At 38.3% G+C, this 20,727-nt stretch overlaps 1 protein-coding gene across 1 annotated transcript in view; it reads right to left on the bottom strand.

Annotated features, from left to right (window-relative positions):
- Positions 1 to 8,867, bottom strand: part of LOC134369410 (microtubule-associated serine/threonine-protein kinase 4-like) — a 198,916-nt gene extending 190,049 nt beyond the window's left edge. The window contains exons 1-2 of the mRNA XM_063085876.1: positions 8,776 to 8,867; positions 4,489 to 4,569 (exon numbers count right to left, since the gene is read on the bottom strand). Coding sequence (XP_062941946.1) covers positions 4,489 to 4,569; positions 8,776 to 8,822 — 128 coding nt within the window. The 5' untranslated portion in view covers positions 8,823 to 8,867. The remainder of the gene's footprint in view (positions 1 to 4,488; positions 4,570 to 8,775) is intronic.
- Positions 8,868 to 20,727: the final 11,860 nt, after the last annotated feature.

The following is a 20,727-nucleotide window of genomic DNA, read 5'->3' as shown; positions in this document are numbered from 1 at the left end:
GACAATATTATTCTCTGAAGCTAGTTCTATATCCTACCAGCAACGTGGCATGTGAGTTTTCAGTCACAGCTGAAACAGGAAGAGAGAGGTTTGGGAGACGTAAGAATAGACTACCTTCTCTATTGCCAACTCTGGCATAGTTGAATGTGTGTTTACCACCTTGAGACTCCAGTAACCAAATGGAGAAGCAAAGAAAAGGACAGAAGAAGGAAACAGAAGGAGCATAGGAAGTGTGGCAGGTGCTCTAAAGGCTGTCATCCACTCGGATGTTGGGGGATGAAATGGAAATACAAAAGAACATCACTATACCATAACGGAAATGTGGTCACTGAGTAATTGGGCCAGCTCCAGCTACTTACCCAGGCAAGGCATACTAGGTGCCAAGAAAATGAGGTAGCCTCCTTTGGAATCTTGCTGTCTAATCACAGTCCACATTATGAGCTGGCATAGATCACATCCACATCACTCAAAAAGCACTGATGTCATCATCATACGAATAGCTCCTAATTGGTAACCAATTTATTAAGTACTGGGGATTGTGGGAAATTCTCAGTGGCTGTGGTGAAGATGATAAATTCCACTTAAGGTCTTGAAGACACTCTCTGTCACACTGGTAGCTGATAAACTGATATTTGGACCCTATATATTTTTTAATTTCTGAATAAAATATTTGTTTTGCCTCTTTCCCAGCCCTGCTGGAAGAGAAAAAAGTGTCAGAATTTCAAGATGAAAAGGCCTCTGGGAATAAGGCTGTATAATCCTCTGCTTGGTGCAGGAATGCCCTCTGCATCTTTTCAGTGAAGTGAGCACCTGGCTTCCCTGCAACTGGTGGTCTGACGAGGCAGCCTATTCTGTTCAGAAAGCTTCCTTAGAAGATCCTTCCTCTCATACTGAGCCACAATTTCCTTTGCTCTAATCTCCATGCAGCAGTGTAAGGTCTCACTCCCCAGATACACGGAACTAAACTCAAATTCCGCTTAGCAACTAAGCTGTCCTGGAAGCTGCAGATCTCTTATTTCTAGCCGCCTTCAGGAAGCCTGCCCTGGTGAAGCCCATGAAGCCCTGCTGGAGATGGAGAGCTGACTCACACCTCAGCAAGGTCTGCCTCCAGGGCTTTACTATGAGAACAGAATCTTCCATTGCTAGACTTAGAAACTGTGTCAGTTCCTTGAATGGGCACAGACACTGTGGTGCTCAACAACATCACACTTCCCAGACCTTCAAACCTACTCATAAAAAAGGAACAAAGAAGAAATCTGACCCATCAGTCAGTGGCAGAAAAAAAAGCAATTTCTGTGCATGAATGCAATAAATGCTTTTTGGTGGTAATAGCATGAACGTATTTGGATTCCTACAATTCATAATCTTAGACCAACACTTTGGGGCGCCCTATCAGAGATACCTAATTCTAAGCTGCCAACCTTATATCCCTACCTAGAACTTATTCAATGTGAAAGACCAAACTCATCGTTACTACATTTTCCTCCCTCCCTAACTCTGCTCTCTTGGGTTCCACTCAAGTCATTAATGCTAGAAATCTCAGTCATTCATTGAAAATTATCTACTAAACACCTGCTATGGGTACCTTTTAATCATCAAGTTCCGTGACAAAGATTGTTATTTGCCAAATTTATTTCCTCTTTTTCCTGGATACAAGTAGGCCATATTTCCCAGGCTTCCTGGTTATAAGGTGTGGTCAGAATGCTACATTCTAGGTGATGGAATGGGAGTGGAAGTGACATGTGGACACTTCTAGGCCTGGCAGTGCATCGTGCTCCATGCTTTCCTTTTCCACCAGCTGGATGCTGATTCCCGCGGCAACCTTGAAGGCTATGCATTAGAGATCCCCTTGCATCCCTGAATGACCCCATGGAGCAGATCCCTCCCCCAAACAGTTGGTCTGTGAGTGAAAAATAAAATTCCATTGTATTTGAGCCATTCTACATTTATCTGGTGGTTGATTTGTTAGCAGCACTGTAATTAGTACATTTTCTATTTCGTATTCATTCTTTAATAAATATTTCTCAAACACTTACCACATTCCCCGCATTGAGTGAGGGACTGGGGAAATAAAAGTGACTAACTGAGATCACAAGGTCTACCTAAACCAGATAATTAAAATTCAGTATAAATGATCTCATAGAAAGGGAGGTCTTAAGTTGGTCACAGTGGAAAGATCTGAGACTTTGTTTTCAGTCCTAGGCTAGTTAAGTTGCTTTATCTTTATGTGCACTAGCATCTTCAACTATAAACCAAAGCAATAGCGCTTCCTGTTTCACAGAAGTGTTGGCTGGATTTAATTGAATGAAATCATATTTATAAAACTGCTAGTATTTTGGGGGGGGGGGTTGGCAGCTAGGTGATATAGGGAACTGAACCCTTGACCTTAGTATTACAGGGCTGCGCTCTAACCAATGGAGCAACTGGACAGTCTGCTTGGCCAAATATAAAATACTTGACAAATCTTAATGTAATTCACTGCAATTGTCCTGTTACTCATGAAATTTTGCACCGTACGCTCATTAGAGTTTCTGCCTAAAATCCAATCTATTCTTAATGCTGTTAAGAGTACATTTGCTTAGTCTGAACTCAGATGTCCTTTCCTTATTTGAAAAATCTCCCATGACTCCTGAATGCTTACAAAATGAAAGTCAAACTTTTAGCTTAATATTCGAGGTCCTACATGGCATGGCCCTGAATTAATTTTAAGTCCATACAAAATCTCTATACAATTCCATGTTTTTCTCCTACTCGACCCACCCTCTGTTCCAGCTGTGTTCTAGTGACACAATATTTCTACAATATACTTTTTTTTTTTTTTGGCAGCTGGCCAATATGAGGATCCAAATCCTTGACCCTGGTGTTGAAACATCACACTCTAACCAACTAAGCTAATCTGCCAGCCTCTATTTCTACAATATACTATCTTACCTCCATGATTTTGTTTTTCTTTTCAATCTGCTTTTGTCCTTCACCCCCACCTCTCCCCATTGAACTCCCAAGATTTTTCAAGGTTCAGCTCAAACACAACCAGTTCTGTAAAACTTTTCTCCAAAACACTCCTCAAACTTCCCTCTCCTCTGCACTACCATATTATTTCATCTGAGTCTCTTTTCTCCTCCACTAGTGATAGCATCTTCATTTTGAATACCCTACTGTATTTAGGAAGAAAAAAGAAAAGGAAAGATGAATATTTGATGAAGACATGTTACACAGAAGGAAAAAAGTTCAGAAGACAGTTTAATTTCTTGCGGTTGGATCACCAAAAATGGACAAATTACAAGAGCAATGAAATTCTTCAGACAGAAAAAAAAAAAAAACTATTCCTATACTTTAGCATCTATTATATTCAGAGGATGCTTTATAAAAGCTATTACATGGAACTTTCATGTTGAAAGCCACTTTTATAGTAATAAATATAATCCCATCAGCTGAAGAGTAGAACTAAAGTTCAAAGTCATTAATTTATTTCCCTAGTCAATTCTTCTTCACAGACTGCAGTTCAACCCTACTTCAGAAATGTGAGAGAAACATATTTATTAAATTGTCCCACTGATGTCATCCAAATCTTGTAAGTTGGTATTTTTGAGGAACTAGCTGGTAGGAATGGCAAGTTTTTCATTCATTTGCCCATATGAAATAAAAAAGTATTTATTAATAAAAAAAAAATTTAAGTTGCTCTTTCCATCAACTGAGAGTTTGATTCTACTTTCTTCTTTATGATTAAAAAAAGAGGGGGAGGGATGCTGGGTACTCTATTTACATCTTCTGATTATATATGAGGAAAACTCACTATATCTGTAAATATTGAACTCCATTAGAACATATGTACTATACAAGAGTACTAGGAGTATTTTCTATCATGTATTCTTGTAACAAACCATGCTAAAATGCAAGAAGAGTTCCTTGGGGATATTTCTCTAAGGAAAAGGGAAGAATACATTTAAATCTGCCTATGAGTGAGAGGGTGGAGGTATATAACCGAGTTCAAAGAAGATTTCAAAAAAATACTAACCCTTTTAGACAACTTAAATACTTTATCCTCTAAATAATCGTATATAAAATAGTTTGTGGTAACAGATAGTACAGTACTCTATCAGGAATTAGGAAATATTTTCTAGAAATTGTAATAAATTGTATCACTTTAAGAGACTGATCAAAATTTATGGAATTTACTGCAGCTCATTTCCTAAGAAAGCAGTATGAAAACCTGTAATACACACACAGAAGTCAACGACTAATCACTCAACACCAAGTGAGATATTAGTAAGATATGTTAAATGGAATAGTACATTTTTTCAGTGATCCTGTAAATCGTTAAGTAAACAATGCAACCAATTTCCTCACTCTATATGTGAACACTAAGGCAACAATTAAGAAAAAGCTGTTTATTGTGTATTGCAGAATCCAAAGTGTTCAAATACTGTGGTGAGAACTGGAGGAACAGAAAGACAAAGCAGCCCTGGGCAGGCCCTGGAGTGCGCTTACCTCCAAAAGTGAAAAGCCAAGAGAGGACTACAAGGACTGCCTGGACTGGATGGGGTTGGACTCAGGCTCCTTGGAGTGAGACTGAAAGTTAAAATAATGTCATTCCAAGAGGGAGAAATGATTGCAGTGAAAATAGCACAGCTCATTTAAGGGACTATGTTCCCTTTAGGCCAGAATCACTATGGCATGCTTATCAATACCACTAGGTAATCATCTAATCACTTACCCTTTTTAGGCTCTAAAATACAGAACAAGTAAAAGGCTTCCTGCTGAAATTTACATTTTAAAAACTACAGCTGCCATTTTTATTTGAGCCTTTTCTTTGTCACAAAGCAACTTGGCAGATATCTTCTACATATGATTTTTGCATCAAAGAAAATCCAGTGTCGTTTAATATTGATATATTCTATTCCAGATTAAGAATTAATGGTAATTCTGTAGCAGAACTAAAGGGAACTAGTTAGCAGACAATGCAAAAAAAAAAAAGAAAAATTCAGGTTAAATACTATGGTTTTGAAACAGCATAGCGACTAACATTTCCACATAGGAAGATACGTTTCTAAGCACTGCAGGGAAAAGTGAGTCTTCCTCATAACAAAGACCCACTACATTTTCTCTAATCCTCAGGGGCAATGATAAAAAAGATTTCTTATGATTATGTACATAATAAATAACTTCAAAAATTCTTACATGTAGCTATAAATTTTACTTTCTAGAGAGGTTTTCTCAAATTCATCTGTCAATGCAATCCTAGCCCCCTACCAACCCATCTAAACCACCATACGTATTCAGCAGCCAACTCTCAAATATTCATCATATGGTGGTTGAAGAGAGCCCATTATCTTTTTTTCTTTTGGCCTATGCTTCTTCTCTGTTAAGAAGGTAATGAAACTTAAGTTAGATATTTTACTTATAAGAATTTTGCCAATAGATCTGTCAAAGTATGATGTTTATAGTCAATTCCCAACTATGTTTTACATGGCAAAATCAAACTGAGAATTAGCAAGGTATTCTGGTCCCAACTCTTAGGCTGATGTGAGCAATAGAAACTCTCGCTATGGTGCAACTAGTTTTTGAAGAACACTCTTCTGCCTCCTTACTGGACAGTAGCTCTACACTCTATCACGTTTTCCTACCTCACAGAATGGGATCTTGGAACAGAGCTACATATCGGTCAATTCAAGCTGGTTGTGCCCTTCATTAGTACAGAGAGTTGGCAACAGCGGCTAACATCAGATTTGGGCTTACCATAGTTTGCAAATTCTTAACACCATCTTTGTCTCCCATTATATGGATAATTGAGATTTGGCTGTTTGTTTTAAACTGAAATATAAAATTATTCCTTGAACTACTCCAATTTATTTGATAAAGTGTTTCAGCAAAGTCTTATATCTTCTAAAACCATTCTCTGGTTGGGTGCCAGTGCTTGATAAACTAAGCAACCAGTTTCCTTATACATCCAGAGCATAGTCTGAAGCTGCTGCTCTTAAACATACCGTACTCTAACTTAGCAGCTCCTTGGAAAGCTCTAGGGAATGTCCACTGATATATCCATCATTTTAACTAAGTACAGTCTTATTTATCTTTTCCGGTCCTAAAATAGGCCGCATAAGCACTGACGCCACTCCGTCTCCAGGAGGAACACATAAGATGCGTGCTACCCAGTGCCTATAAACCTAATTCTATAGTTACATTTAAAAAAAAAAGCAAAAAGCAAAAAGCCTACAAAAAGAAATTTCCAAATTCTTTCTCAGAAATTAGAAAGCCAGGTATAGACTATTTAGATGTCATAAATTTCTGTATAAATTAATGACCCAAAATATATTTGGTGTTTCATACCCAGGGTTTCAATTTCTGAAACAGAAATCAGAAACTGCCCCCATGTTATTGACAAATCAGATGGAAAATTTAGGGTTGCATTTACAGAGTTAAATATGCCCAAGTAATACTCCATAGCTGCAATACCTATGGAATAAACTCTCCTGAAAGAAAAACAATAATGTGTCATGAGAAAACAGCCAAAAACTGTTCTATACATTTGGGCTCTGAGTTCGGACCCTGTTATAAGGTCCTGCAAATAATTAAAATTATATACATTAAACCTGCTTTTAATAAAATTAGTGATAAGACTTTTTATTACAACATGTCTCTGCAGTGGTTACAAATTAAATTTACACAGAGACTGCAGAATTGGCTTTCTCCATGAATGAATGTAAAGTTAGCTATGTCTGCTTAAGAGTAATTGTACATTTCAATGTAAACATGTTCAAAGGAAATTACATGCTAATACTACGGGTTGAACTTCCTTAATACAAAAATCCAAAATGCTCCCAAATCCAAAACTTTTTGAGCATGAACATGATGCTCAAAACAAATGCTCACTGGAGCATTGCAGATTTTCAGATAAGGGATGCTCAACTGGTATGTATTCTGCAAATATTAAAAAAAAAAAAAATTTCAAAATCCAAAACACTTCTGGTCCCAAGCATTTCAGATAAGGGATATTCAACCTGTAAAATGACATTTAACAGTGATCCTCTATTCTCAAGTTCCTCATCTGAAAAGAGTAATCTGTTTTAAATGAACAGTGACAATTACGAGGGTAGAGGATAGACTGAGGGGGTATGGCCTAATATTAAAACAAAATCCAGGGTACCCTCTGTGTTTAGCTGACTCATATCCTGTGCTATCACTGGCAAAGTCGTTAAACTTGTGGCATACCTCAGTGTTTCAAATTATAAAATGGAACATTTGACACAACTGAGTTTGTATTTTTAAAAGTTACTTTAAAGTGTCTCCTCTTAATGTGGACAAGATGCCAAAAATGAAAAGAAGAAAAGACAATGTGAAATGATATCTATTAAGTCCAAAAAAAAAAAAAAAGAAAGAAAGAAAGAAAGAAAGAAAGAAAGCAGCACAGCCAAAAACAGAGGTAACAGCAAAGCTAGAGGTAAATGCTCCTGGGTTTTTAAAATAGAGCTACCTTAGTTTTGCATTTCCAGAATGCTAGAGATAGGAGGATTAAGTAGAAGAATGAGTGCATGCCACTAAAATATTCCACATAGATGGTGAGGGTTGAATGTTAAGTTGGGGGTGGAGATGGAAAAAATATTAGAGCAATGGTTGTTTCTATCTCTATTATGAAAAATGCCACATCCAGCAAGAAAGTGGTAAGAGCCCTCTAACTTTTTTATGTGAGCTCCTTGTTAGTACAAAATCAATGTACAATTTTAGAGCAAGAACAGATTAGAAAAGTTTTCATTTCAGAATTTCATGCTTTTATTAATTTATTAATTAACTGAGGAAATAACTTCTCTTGTATGACGCACTCACAGAATTCAAGAGGAATAATTAATACTCAGAACTGAGCACAGTTCTCTTCCTGCAGTCTCTTCCTGGAGGTAGTCCAGTATGAGATTATAGAGACTACACAGATCTCACTAAAATATAATTCTATGTCTGAGCTATAAGTTAGAAAAAGGGATATTTATATTTTTCTACCAGATTTATATTTTACTATTTATTATCTTAAAGTGTGCCAGCACAGACTAACTCACAGCTTCTGCATCTTTGACTAACAGATTTAAAATAAAAATTTGCTGACACTTCCTGCACCACAGATGTCTAACTTCTGCGCCACAAATTAGATATGGACATTTTCACGTAGCTACGTCAAATCATAAGACAGTCAGATGAGTTAATGGGTTAAAAAAAAAACAAACAGCTAAGCAAACAGAGCTCAACTAGGTAAACACATTGCATGCAGTGGCTGGAGACTCTGCAGAGAGGATTCTAAATGTACTACAGTTCATTAATATTCTGTTGCACAGATAAAACATAGATCACATCTAATGAATGTCACAAATAACCCTTCCCTTACATTCTATTCCATTGTAATGTCTTCTATTATTCAATGCAGACAGAGGCCTTTCTTTAGAAAAGGCAGCATGGGGATAAACAAACAGTAAAGAAAGGAGGAGAAAAAGACAGATACACCATGGCCTACTGATACATTCTTTCACAATGAGCTGTTAAGATGTTTCCAGAACTGAGGTTTAGTAACTTTAAATATGCAGCAATGCTTTTCCTCTGACTGCAATGCAAAAATGCTGGGTCTGGGTTTCCACATTAGCTGAAACCAAATGCCATGCATTTAAGACATGTTCCCCTACCTCACACTGCAGTACTCTGAGGCTGTCAGTACAAACAAATGCTAAATAGCTATTGGTTGCCAGAAAGCAAGTGCCATGCAGAAAGCATTAAAATATTAAAGCAGACAATACTTACTCCAAGGTCAGCCCCGGAATCTGTAGCCTTTCCCGCTGGGCTTTCATGGTTGTTATATGTTACCACACTCTATTGTAACCATGACACACGCTCTCTGCCACGTCCCGGTGATGACAGAGAGCCAAAACGAACCTCTCTAAAGGACTGGACTAACACTCTCCCGAGGGGGAGGGGGATCCTGCAAGTTTGGGTCCTTCCACCTCTAGCGTAATCAAGAGATGTCAGCTGCTTTCCTCAGGTTAACAGCAGTGCACACTGCACTGATTTCGTTAAAGGGGATGAGGCTTGCAGCTCTGCATATCAAGTAATTGGTTTCTGATTTTTTTTTTTTTTTTTTTTTTTAAAGAAAGTCGCTCCACTCACAGACCCAGTTTTCACCTCAGTGAAATGAAAAGTCCTTTTCACCATGCAGACTGAGGGGGAAAAATAAAGCAACAGTATCATACTTGTAAAAGAGTTTATCTCAGGGAACGTCAACTACTCCCCAGCTCCCTGTGATGCTCTCAAATAGAATTAAGCTGTCCTGAGGAAGCTACGCTAACTCTTCCCTTGGTGGAGTTAACCAAATCACTCATATTCCACAAGAAAGAGATGTGGAAAGGTGCTGAATAAAAATAATTAGATTTTTTTCTATATATGGCAATCATCATAAAGAGGAATAAACTGTGTTAATTTGGGGGAAGTTAAACTCTATCTTGAGGCAAAGACTTGTGTAAACAGGCAAAACCCTACCTTGGGAAAATACCAACTGGAAATGCAAGAGATAAGAGCTTGTATTTTTATTTTTGAAAAGCTGATTTTTAAGAACATCTCAGTGCTCCATACTTTACAAAAACAATCTACTATGAGTAAGGAAGAAAAGAAAGAACATATATTTTGAAAGCCTGAAAGTTTCATCCTGTATTTATTCAAAGGACACAATTTTTCATAGTATTCATAACTTGGAACTAAGTGTACTTCCATTGTTGTGTATGAAGAATGTATCTGACTCACTTCCTCTAATGCACTTTAGAATGCTTTAAAATTTGGCAACCACTGGTTTGTTGAGAAGAAACACTAGAACAAATTAGAACTTTATTTTATCAAGAATCCTAATTTTTGAGCACACACAGACAGACACACACACACACACACACAGCCAAATTTTGGTGAAACAATGTGTTCAAGAAGTTACATTTCAAAGGCTATGAAGTCAAACTCCATCTTTTCCAGGTGAAGAAACAGGTTGCACAGTTGGCAGCAGTGCTAGGACTGGATTTTGGTGTGTTTACTCCTACCCCAGTGGTCTCCATAGGCAGGGATGCCACATACAGTTGTTCATGATATGCCCTGCACAAGGATGCTGGGCAAGGCGAGAAGTAGGGGCTGATGTCCAGCCTGCTTCCCATGTTTCCAAACCCACACCTGGCTCTGGGCTATTTCCACTCCATTTATCTCATTCCCACAAAGGCACCCTCAGCTCTGTGCCCTTCTAGAGGGCGATCTGTTTCTGACTCTACAAAGGTGCATGCGGGCTAGTGGAGGTCTATATGATATTTCTAGAACCCTTTTCTAAACCCTTACCTGCCAACTTGTTAATGTTTACTAGTTACCAACTTCTCCTTCAGTGTGGGCCCACAGAACGAAACAACCCTCCTACCTGCTGAGACAACAAATCCATACTGGAAATACAGTCATTGGATAGTCATTGCTTCCATATGGAGGCAGGCAGAAATGTAAAAAATGATTGTAATTTAGCATAAAAAAGCATAACAAGAGGAAATCATAAAGATATAAACTTTACTTAGGAAAGTCAGGGAAGGTTTGAAGAATGGGTGTCATAAGCCAGGTTATGATAAAAAGAAAAGGGAGAAAAATCAGTTACTACTCTACACCAAAATATAAAGCTAAATTATCAAATTCTTTAACCTTTTAAAGTAGAATCCCATCTCAGGAAACACATAAGAATGTTATTCAATAGACTTCTATACACAGATCTTCTTAAGTGATTTCAGTTCCATATTGCCAACGGACCACAAAACATTTTCACTTGGATTTCCTCTTAGTACTCCTAATTTAGCATATCCAAAAGCAAAATCACCATACCGCGCCCCATCCTTTCAAATAAGCCTCCTTCCAATATCAAATATCCATACTCTAGCATTCTTTCCAGCTAAACCACACTGATCTAAGATACGTCATGTCTTGGCTAGAAATCTATAATTTCTTCCTAACTGGTCTCTCTACTGCCTTCGTGGTAGTTTCTACACTTCGTTGACCACATAAACTCCAGAGTGATCTTTTTTCAGAATATGTCACTCTTTTGTTCAAAACCCTCCAAAAGCTTCCCTCTCGGAGTGCAGGCCAAAAACCTAGCACACTTGGCCCAAAATAGGATAATCGAGCATCAATAGAAGCAATAATGGCAACATATTAAAACATGTCAAATGTTTAAAGTCATGAGTTCAAGAAGAGAAGAAAGGGAGGAAAGAAGAAAGCCAGCCAGCCAGCCAGCTGGGGTCACCTTTGGAGGATGCTAGAGAACTAGGAAAACACATTTATCCTGCTTTCCTTATGAACTGCACCTCATAGAGGGGGAAAGGATTTTCTTTCTAGAAGTATTGCAGTTGGTAAACAAAGAAGGGATGACATATGTAGAATATCACCATTTTTCAAACCCTAATGAGTCAGTGATCTAGGGTAGGCCATGATCATCAATGGCTGCTGACATCACAAAGAGAGACACTGAGCTTCCTGTGCCTCTTGGGTAACACGCAGGAAGTGGTCTTACCAAAAAAGCCACATCACCCCTGCATACAAGCAAGTCTCTATATAAAAATACTAATTTACAGGAAATCAAAACATGTTAAACAATATCACAGAGATGCAATCAGCAAAAGCTAGACGTGAAAGTCAGAACAAATAACCTGGTTTCTCAAACATTTTCACCAGAGGAAAAAAGAGATGGAAGAGGAACCCAAAGATTAAGAAAGACTTAAGAGACATATCAGCTAATTGCAACATATGAACTTTTTGTGGGTCCTGATATCAAACCCTGCAAACAAACACATGATCAGACATTCAGAAAACAACCAGGGTAATACACATAGGTAAAAAAAAAAAAATATATATATATATATATATATATACACATATATATATATATGTTTTATACACACACACACACTTCAGCCTTAAATATATATTGCATATATGTATATATGTGTATACATGCATATGTAGGTGTATATACAAACACACACTGGATATCTGATGAAACTAATCAATTATTTTTAAGTGTGATATTGGATAATGATCACCTTTATCTTTTAGAGCTACATACAAAAATATTCACAGATGAAATAATGTGTGTAGGATTTGCTTCAAAATAATCTGGAGGGGGGAGTAAGAATACATATAAAATAAAACTGGCCATGGGTTACTACTTATTAAATCTTGCTGACTCATTATACTATTTTCTCTACTTAAGCATATGTTTGAAATTTTACCTAACAAAAAATTGAAAATTTGAGTCTCACCGAGGCTCCAAAGCTCCACACGAGAAGCACATGCCCACACCTCCCTGACCTCTTCTATAACTCTCCCACCCCGTGACTTCTCACTATCTTCACATCCACCAAGCACACTCCTACCTCATAGCCTTTGTACTTACTTACTGCTCCTGCTGCTGGAACTCTTTTCCCCTGAGATGCCCAGATGTCATGCTCCTGAATGTCCTTTACATCTTGCTTGACCCCCCTAATTGAAAAGTGTAAGACTCCCACACCTAATGTTTCCTTCTCCTCATTTTGATGTATTTTTCCTCTTAGTACTTATCACCTGACATATTTTATGTTTATTGTCTGTCTTCTCCTATAAGAGTGTAGGCGCCATGAAAGCATGTTGCGTGTTGTTTATAGCTTTATACCTTCAGTGTCAAGAACAGCCCACATAACTACTCAGTAAATATGTGCTGAAAATGAATGAATGACCCTCCATATATTGCAGAAACCACCAATTAAAGAGATTTACCCTCCTTTTTCTTATAATAGTAGCTCTCTGCAGTTTTAGATAGCTAACAATGACCCCAGGGAGTGGCCTCTGAGAAACTGGAGAATTGGGCACGTTCAGCACATTCAGATACCACAGTACCTAAAGACCCAGAAAGGACCCCACTGGCTAGGGGGCACACATCACAGACCATGTGTGCAGTGGAGGAGCCTAAGGTTACCCTAGAGTAGTGTGATATGTTTTGGTGGGGGTGGGGGTGGATGGGGAGGACATTGGTTCAAACTACTTTGGTATGACTGAGAAGACATATATATATGCACACATCCATACATATATATACACACGTGTTTTATATATATGTATAAATAAAAAAACAAGGCTGAAGTTAAGGAGCCTTTTGTTCTTACAGGAAAGGGACACCACTGCCACATTAATGGTGACAATATGGGTTTTCAATAAACCTAGTAGCATGGCTTAAGGCTGGGTCCTTCTATGTATTCTCCAGAGTAGTTGTTTTCAAACAGTGTTTGCAATGTCTGGAGACATTTTTGGTTGTCCCAACTTGCAGCAGGGGAGGGGGCTTGCTGCAACTGGCATCTAGTGAGTAGAGGCCAGGAATGCTGCTTGTCTTAGTCTGATTATGCTACTATAACAGAATGCATGAGAACAGGTAATTTACAAAGAACAGAAATTTATTTCTCACAGTTCTGGACACTGGGAAGTGCAAGATCAAGGCACTGGCATCTGGTGAGGGCCTTCTTGCTACATCCTCACGTGTGGAAGGCAGAAGGGCAAGTTACCTGAATGTTATGTGAAGTCTCTTTCATAAAGGCCTTAATCTCATTGCTGGGAGACCTCATGTCCTGATCACCTCTTACAGGCCCCACTTCTCAATACTATCATATTGGCAACACATGAATTTTGCAGGTGACCCATGCAAACCACAGCACTGCTAAACATTCTACATTAAACAAGATATCCCACCACGACAAAAAAGTATCCAGTCCCAAATTAATAGTGCTGCTCTAGAAACCCTGCTCTAGAGATAAGGATCAATTTTTGAAGGATCCTCAGTATCCCTAACCCACTTTAAACATTTTGATTCTGATTTCATTGCACTTGGCCTAGAACAGGAAAAAAGAGAGCAGTCTCATTGTTTCACGTCTCAACCCATTTCTTCTCTCAGCAGTATCACTAACCTGAGTGTACGTGTATACTTCTGTCCTGGTTTCAAGGGGAATGGCTTTTTATAGCTGGAGCCCCAGAAGTGTCTTTAAGTCACAGAAACCTAATTACCAGGGTCTCCATGCCATACACAAACAGCAACCTAGATATGGAATTCTGCAAGCAAGAAGACCCAAACTACATACAAAATAAGCCCCACAGTGGCTCTGAGGCCATACTTAAAGAGGCTAGTTGAAGAATAAAGCCAGGTACATATACGAGGGGTCTTCAAGAAGTTCATGGAAGAACATGTATTATCTTTTAATCCAATTTTTCCACGAACTTTTTGAAATAACCTTGTATCTGAGGCACATGGGCAAACATAAGAGTTTTTACTTCTCAGATAAAATCTAAGGGACAGAACTCCCCAGTTCAATACTTTCTCACTTTTTTCCTCTTTAGATTCAAGGCTTCTACAAGAAATATTCAAAGTCATAAGGCAAGAGTAAATGTGAGTATCACTCCCCCTGAACATTCAACTATCTATATATTATTAAAAGGTGTGCAAGGTTGAGGAAAACTTTCAAAAAAGGTGGATGTGTGTTCTCTTCTTTTACCATTCACATAATCCAATAAAGGTTTGACAAGTCATTAACATTTTTAATCTCTCAACAGCTGAAAGCATTCATTTAATAAACTCTTTTTCAGCAGTCCCCGTTCTACGTACGCGATCTCCAGTAGTCAATGAGACAGAAAGGCACACCTATGGAGCCCATTTATCAGAGGAAATAGGACATAAATAGGATCATTTCTCATAATGAAAGGTATTGCCATTGCAGGGTAATGGTCAGTGAGTTGGGGAAAAGACAGTGTCTGTAGATTGGGACCAGGAGGACTAGGTGATGGGCAAGCTTCACTTGCAGGATGGAAGTTGCCAGTGCATGAAGAGCCAGGAAAAAAGTGCTGCAGCAGAGGCAGCAGCAATGCCAGGTCTCTGAAGCTGCAGCAAGGCCGGCTCTTTAGTGGACACAGAGAAAGCCATGTGTGCAATGTGTAGTAACTGACCAAATATTCAGTCAGCATTTACATAATGCATGCCATTATGGGGATGCAAAGATGAGCCATATATAAGTTTGGGTCCTAAGAGTTGTATCATCTGGTGAAGCAGTAGGAGTAGAATAAAAGTAAAAGGGGAGTCAGATTTATTTTCTATATGCTGAGGAGGCAAGAAACAGATTTGGTTATAGTGGCATCTTCTAATAACTGGAGTTAACTTTTCAAGCAGGTCTTTATAAGGAGCTAATCACTTCACAGAGCAGGTAATAAGAGGATGTCTTATGTGTTCATTCACTGGAGAAATATATCAAATGATGCCTGTGCATCAGGGCAGAAGCATCTTCCACTCTTCCCCGCTTCTCTCCCCGACTTCGACTTCTCTTCCTTCCCTGAGCATGAGGCCAAAGAGGGTTTATCACTAGCATCTACATAGTTTGCTAGAGAGATTTTAAGATCTCTAAGGTGTCAAACTGACCACCTGCATACCTCTTCTCAAGAAACTAATGGGGGATATACCCCACCTGAACAATGAAATAAACCATCAAAGAAAAATGTATGAGATCAAGGAAAAGGCAGAACATGGAGAGGGCGAAGAGAATTCCCAGGATGACAGTAACAATGGCAAAGGGAAATCCCAGGAACACTCCTGCCTGCAGCAGTACTAGAGCACACAGTCCAACTTGGAGCACAAAGATGGAGGGCTCAGGAAGCCTTCAAGAAAAAAGAAACACAGGTTATCTGATATGTTTGATAATGTGGAAAGTACAGACAGGGGCTTTACAGTTCTATTGGAGAGAACGGAAAGAATTTATGATAGCTACACAAAATCTAGCAAGAGGAAAAACACTCCAATTATCAACTCCACAGAAAACACAGTTATGAAGGAGAGAAATATGATGATTGGTTTGTCAGTGAAAAAAATATATATACATACACATTATGGAAGGCAGAATAATGACCTCTCTAAAGATGTTGCAATCCCCAGAATCTATGAACATATTATTTTACATGGCAAAAGAGACTTTGCTGATATGATTAAATAAGTGTCTTGATATGAGGAGATTATCCCCTATTATCGTGTAGACCCAATGTAATCAGAAGAGTCCTTATAAGAGGGAGGCAAGAGAGTCAGAGAAGACATGACGGAAGCAGAGGTTGAAGCGATGTGTCCAGAAGCCAAGAAATAAAGGCAGCCTCTGGAAGCTGCAAAAGGGAAGGCACAGATGGATGGTCCTCTAGAGCCAACAGAAGAAATGCAGCCTTCAATTTTAGCCCCATAAGACCCATGTCAGATTTCTGAACCCCTGAACTGAAAGACAATAAATTTTTCTTGGTTTAAGCCATGAAGTTTATGGTAATTTGTTACACTAGCAATAAGAAACTAATATGTACATAACTGGGATGATATAAACAGTGAATATTAAGTTAACCAAAAATCATACTGTAACAGTGCTACAACTATTTTGAGAAATTAAGGAATGGAAAAATAAGATAGCATATGATGAGGCAGTATAAGAGTTAAGACTTCATATATCATAATAAGAAGTCAATATATAATGTACAAAATTGATAATAAAAAGAGCAACCTAAATGCATTATTGAGAAATGTGGAGAACGTTATTGAGAGAACGAGCTGAGAGGGAAAGAGGACTGGAGGGTGGGGAGGGGTGGGGCAGACTCTACAGTTTTCCTAAGCCTGGGAGTGTTATTTAGCTTTTTAAGTTCTGCACATACATTATTTTGATAAGAAAAAAAATTAACGTTAAAAGGAAAGGAAAGACTCGCTGTCAGAAATACTAGAAATTCTTTGCTATATCTCTAAATTTTACTGTGTTTGCCTTTATTGAAACATCATCTAATTTCCATGCCCTTGTTATCTACTGTATTCAGCTAGACTAGACACACTAGCATTCTAAAAATGGGAGAGAGGTTACGAGTTTCCATCTCTTCTAAGACTTAGTGATTTTCTTCCTCACAACATCTCATTCATAATCAATGTGAATCAAAAGCTTTGTAAACAGAAAGAAAATGGAAAACAAGCAAATGAAATATAAAGGAATGTGCAGAGTAGTACTTGAAAGTGAAGGAGGAATTAAAAATGGCCACACTGCTCTTCATTTGATATAGTCCCCAGGACACAATGTCATATTCAGTGGATTATGACATTTCCCCAGCATGAACTCTGTGGCTGCCTTTCTACCCCAAGCTCCAAATTAGTATTAAAATTGCCCCTTGGTTTCAATTTTTACTCTGGAGAGAAACTTTGTGCTGCCTACCAGGCCCACAATTACATTTTTTTTCCAACCAGCTGAAGATCAAGAACCCCAGCAGCTATGTACTATGCAGACCCAAGCTGTTGAGAGATTAAAAATGTTAATGACTTTGTCAAACCTTTACTGGATTATGTGAATGGTAAAAGAAGAGAACACACACACACGCATCCACCTTTTTTGAAAGTTTTCCTCAACCTTGCACACCTTTTAATAATATATAGATAATTGAATGTTCAGGGGGAGTGATACTCACATTTACTCTTGCCTTATGACTTTGAATATTTCTTGTAGAAGCCTTGAATCTAAAGAGGAAAAAAGTGAGGAAGTGTTGAACTGGGGAGTTCTGTCCCTTAGATTTTATCTGAGAAGTAAAAACTCTTATGTTTGTCCATGTGCCTCAGATACAAGGTTATTTCAAAAAGTTCATAGAAAAATTGAATTAAAAGATAATACATGTTCTTCCATGAACTTCTTGAAGACCCCTCATACACGTACCTGGCTTTATTCTTCAACTAGCCTCTTTAAGTATGGCCTCAGAGCCACTGTGGGGCTTATTTTGTATGTAGGTTGGGTAATCCCTGAACTCAAAGGCATGGCAACTTCTCTCCATCTGGCAACACCTGTATTCCAGTTCTCCTTGAGAGATACCACTCCACTCCTCCCATTCCACTGGCTTTGGGTGGAGCTGCATACCCAAGCTTCAGGCTAATCCAGACGACATAACCCATGTCCTGATCACAGTGATTGCTTGAGGGATGTGCACCTACAATGGCTGAAAGGTCAGAACCAATACACACAAGAGCAGAGTTGGCTGTGAACGAAATTGTTGAAGCCATGGATCCACTCATGCCAGCAGCCGGACACCTAAACTTTCCAGTTATGTGGTCCAACAATTACCTTCTCTTAGCGGGTTGGATATTTTGTCACTTGTGATACTAAGATTACAAAGTAATACAATCAGAAAGCTTTGTAAGTTGTATAAATAAGGTCTTCAGTTTAATAGTTTCCTTCCCATGATGTAAGAAAATAAAATAACAAAGCTACCAAACCTTAAGACCCAATTTTAAAATGCACTGCAGTAGCAGCACTGTTTGTGATAGCCAAGAACTGGAAACTACCCAAATGCTCATTAACAGTAAAATGGCTAAACACACTGTGGCACATTAACAGAATGGAATGCTGCGCAGCATTGAGACTGAATGACCCACAACTACATGCAGTTACGCGGATGAATCTTACAAACATAGTGTCGAGCAGAAGAAAATGTAGAACATAAAGTGTGGGAACATAAAATGGTACAGTCACTGTGGGAAATGGTATGGCAATTCCTCAAAAACCTCAACACAGAATTACCATAAGATCCAGCAATTTTACTTCTGGGTATATACCCCAAAGAAACGAAAGCAGAGACTTGAACAAATGTTTGCATACCCATGTTTATATAGCAGCATTATTCAAAAGAGCCAAAAGTGGGAGCAAGCCAGGTGCCCAGCAACGGATGAATAGGTGAACACAATGTGGTATTATCTACACAACTGAATATTATGCAGCCTTTAAAAGGAAGGAAATTCTGACATATGGTACAACATGGATGAACCTTGAGGACATTACGCTAAGTGAAATAAGCCAGACACAAAGAAAAAATACTATATGATTCCACCTATATGAGGTACCTACAGTAGTCAAATTCACAAAGACAGAAAGTAGAATAGAGTTTGCCAGAGGCTAGGGGGAAGGAGAAATGGAAAGTTAATGTTTATTGGGTACAGAGTTTCAGTTGGGGAAGATGAAAATGTTCTGGAGATGGTGATGGTTGTACAACAGTGTGAATGTACTTAATGCCACAAAGCTGTACACTTAAATGTGGTTAAAATGGAAATTTACACTACATATATATTTCACCATAATTTTCAAAAAAAGAAAAAGTGTTCCTATCCTATGACCCTACTTATATGAAGTCCAAATTCAGGCATAGCCAACATACACTAAGCCAAATCAGGATCATGGTTAAAGCGGTGGACGGTGGGGTGTGGGATAGGGAGAGGTGGTGACAGGATACGATGCAGGCTTCTGAGGAACGAATCATGTTCTGTTTCCTGACCTAAGTCCTAGTTACACAGATGTTCCCAGTTTGTGAAAATTCTCCAAGCTTGTGAATTTGGGATCCCTCAAAATCTCAAACTGCATCTCTCATAAAAGCAAAGAATCTATTTTAGAGGTTTTACAGCTTTCAAACACTTCTGAAATATACTCCCTCTTTAGAAAGTTATTTATACTCAGCATCATTCCATCCAGGATTTGAAGTAATACAATAAACACAAACACTACTCAATAAATATTTGTTAAATCAACAAATGAAGCAAAGGAGAAAAGTAAATTAAATCGGAACAAGGGAGAATAGAATAAAAAGACAAATCCATGGGAAAATACAGAATCTAGATATACAGAAAACACAGAATCCTAAAGTAAAGGGGTAAACTTTACAAAGCTACCTCTGACCAAAATAATCAGTTAATTGTCCAACATCAAGTAACTGATTGAGCCAGGACTTTAAATCAGGTTTTCTGTCTCCAATTACTACATTTTTTCTCCTACAGTAAGCTGTACTTTTCCAGATCATAGCACGGACAAGGAGTTGTTTGACAAAATGATCCCAGTAGCACTTTCCTAGGTAATATATTTGAAGTATTTCATTCATACCAAAAATTTATTTTTAATACTATTTTTAAAAACACTGCACAAAGTAAGATATAAATCGAACACATAAGCCAAACAGTTAGCTGGAGCTACTTGGTGAAGAACTCTGAATGTCAAAAATGGTAAAGAGATAAAAATATTAAACTAAATGACACAGGATTTGCAAAAAAGCTTCGCAAACTACAAATCACCTTCTCAGAGGTTAAAACTGATAAAAAGAGTACTTCTATTTCCACACTCAGCAACACCATGGTTAGCCCCTGTTCCTGCAGATTCTCAGGGGTAGGAAGTAGATAGAGCACCATCCTTGCTATTTTCCATATTTGTTGGGTGTTTAGTTACAAATGACCTGATCCATTTATAAGCCAATCATCTTGTTTCAAGAGCTCAACACACATTAGCGGAGAGTGTCTCATTACAAAAAGGGCCTCTTTAACAGGCTAACCTAATGATGTCTGATTTTTAACATTTAATTTTCAAGTTGTGAATTACACAATTAAGACCTTTTTCACAGGGGATGTTCTGTGAGAATTTCATCAATAATAACTGTACAGTCTCTTCAGGTCCAGGATTCTGATTGACTACTGAAGGTGGAGTGGTGCCAGCTACACCCTTGTTCTCCACGCACATGTACAACTGTGTCCTCAGGGCTGACTCACGTCCTGAACCCTTAGCTTAAGAGATGTCTATGCAGTGGGTTGGGGAGGAGAGGAAAAGGCCTTATATCAGAGTTAAACCCTTTTAGGGAACGTTATCATCAACATTGTGGACA

The sequence above is a fragment of the Cynocephalus volans genome, chromosome 2 (assembly GCF_027409185.1).
Source record: "Cynocephalus volans isolate mCynVol1 chromosome 2, mCynVol1.pri, whole genome shotgun sequence".
NCBI classification, from domain to species: Eukaryota; Metazoa; Chordata; class Mammalia; order Dermoptera; family Cynocephalidae; genus Cynocephalus; species Cynocephalus volans.
This window is presented reverse-complemented; position numbering and strand designations above follow the sequence as displayed.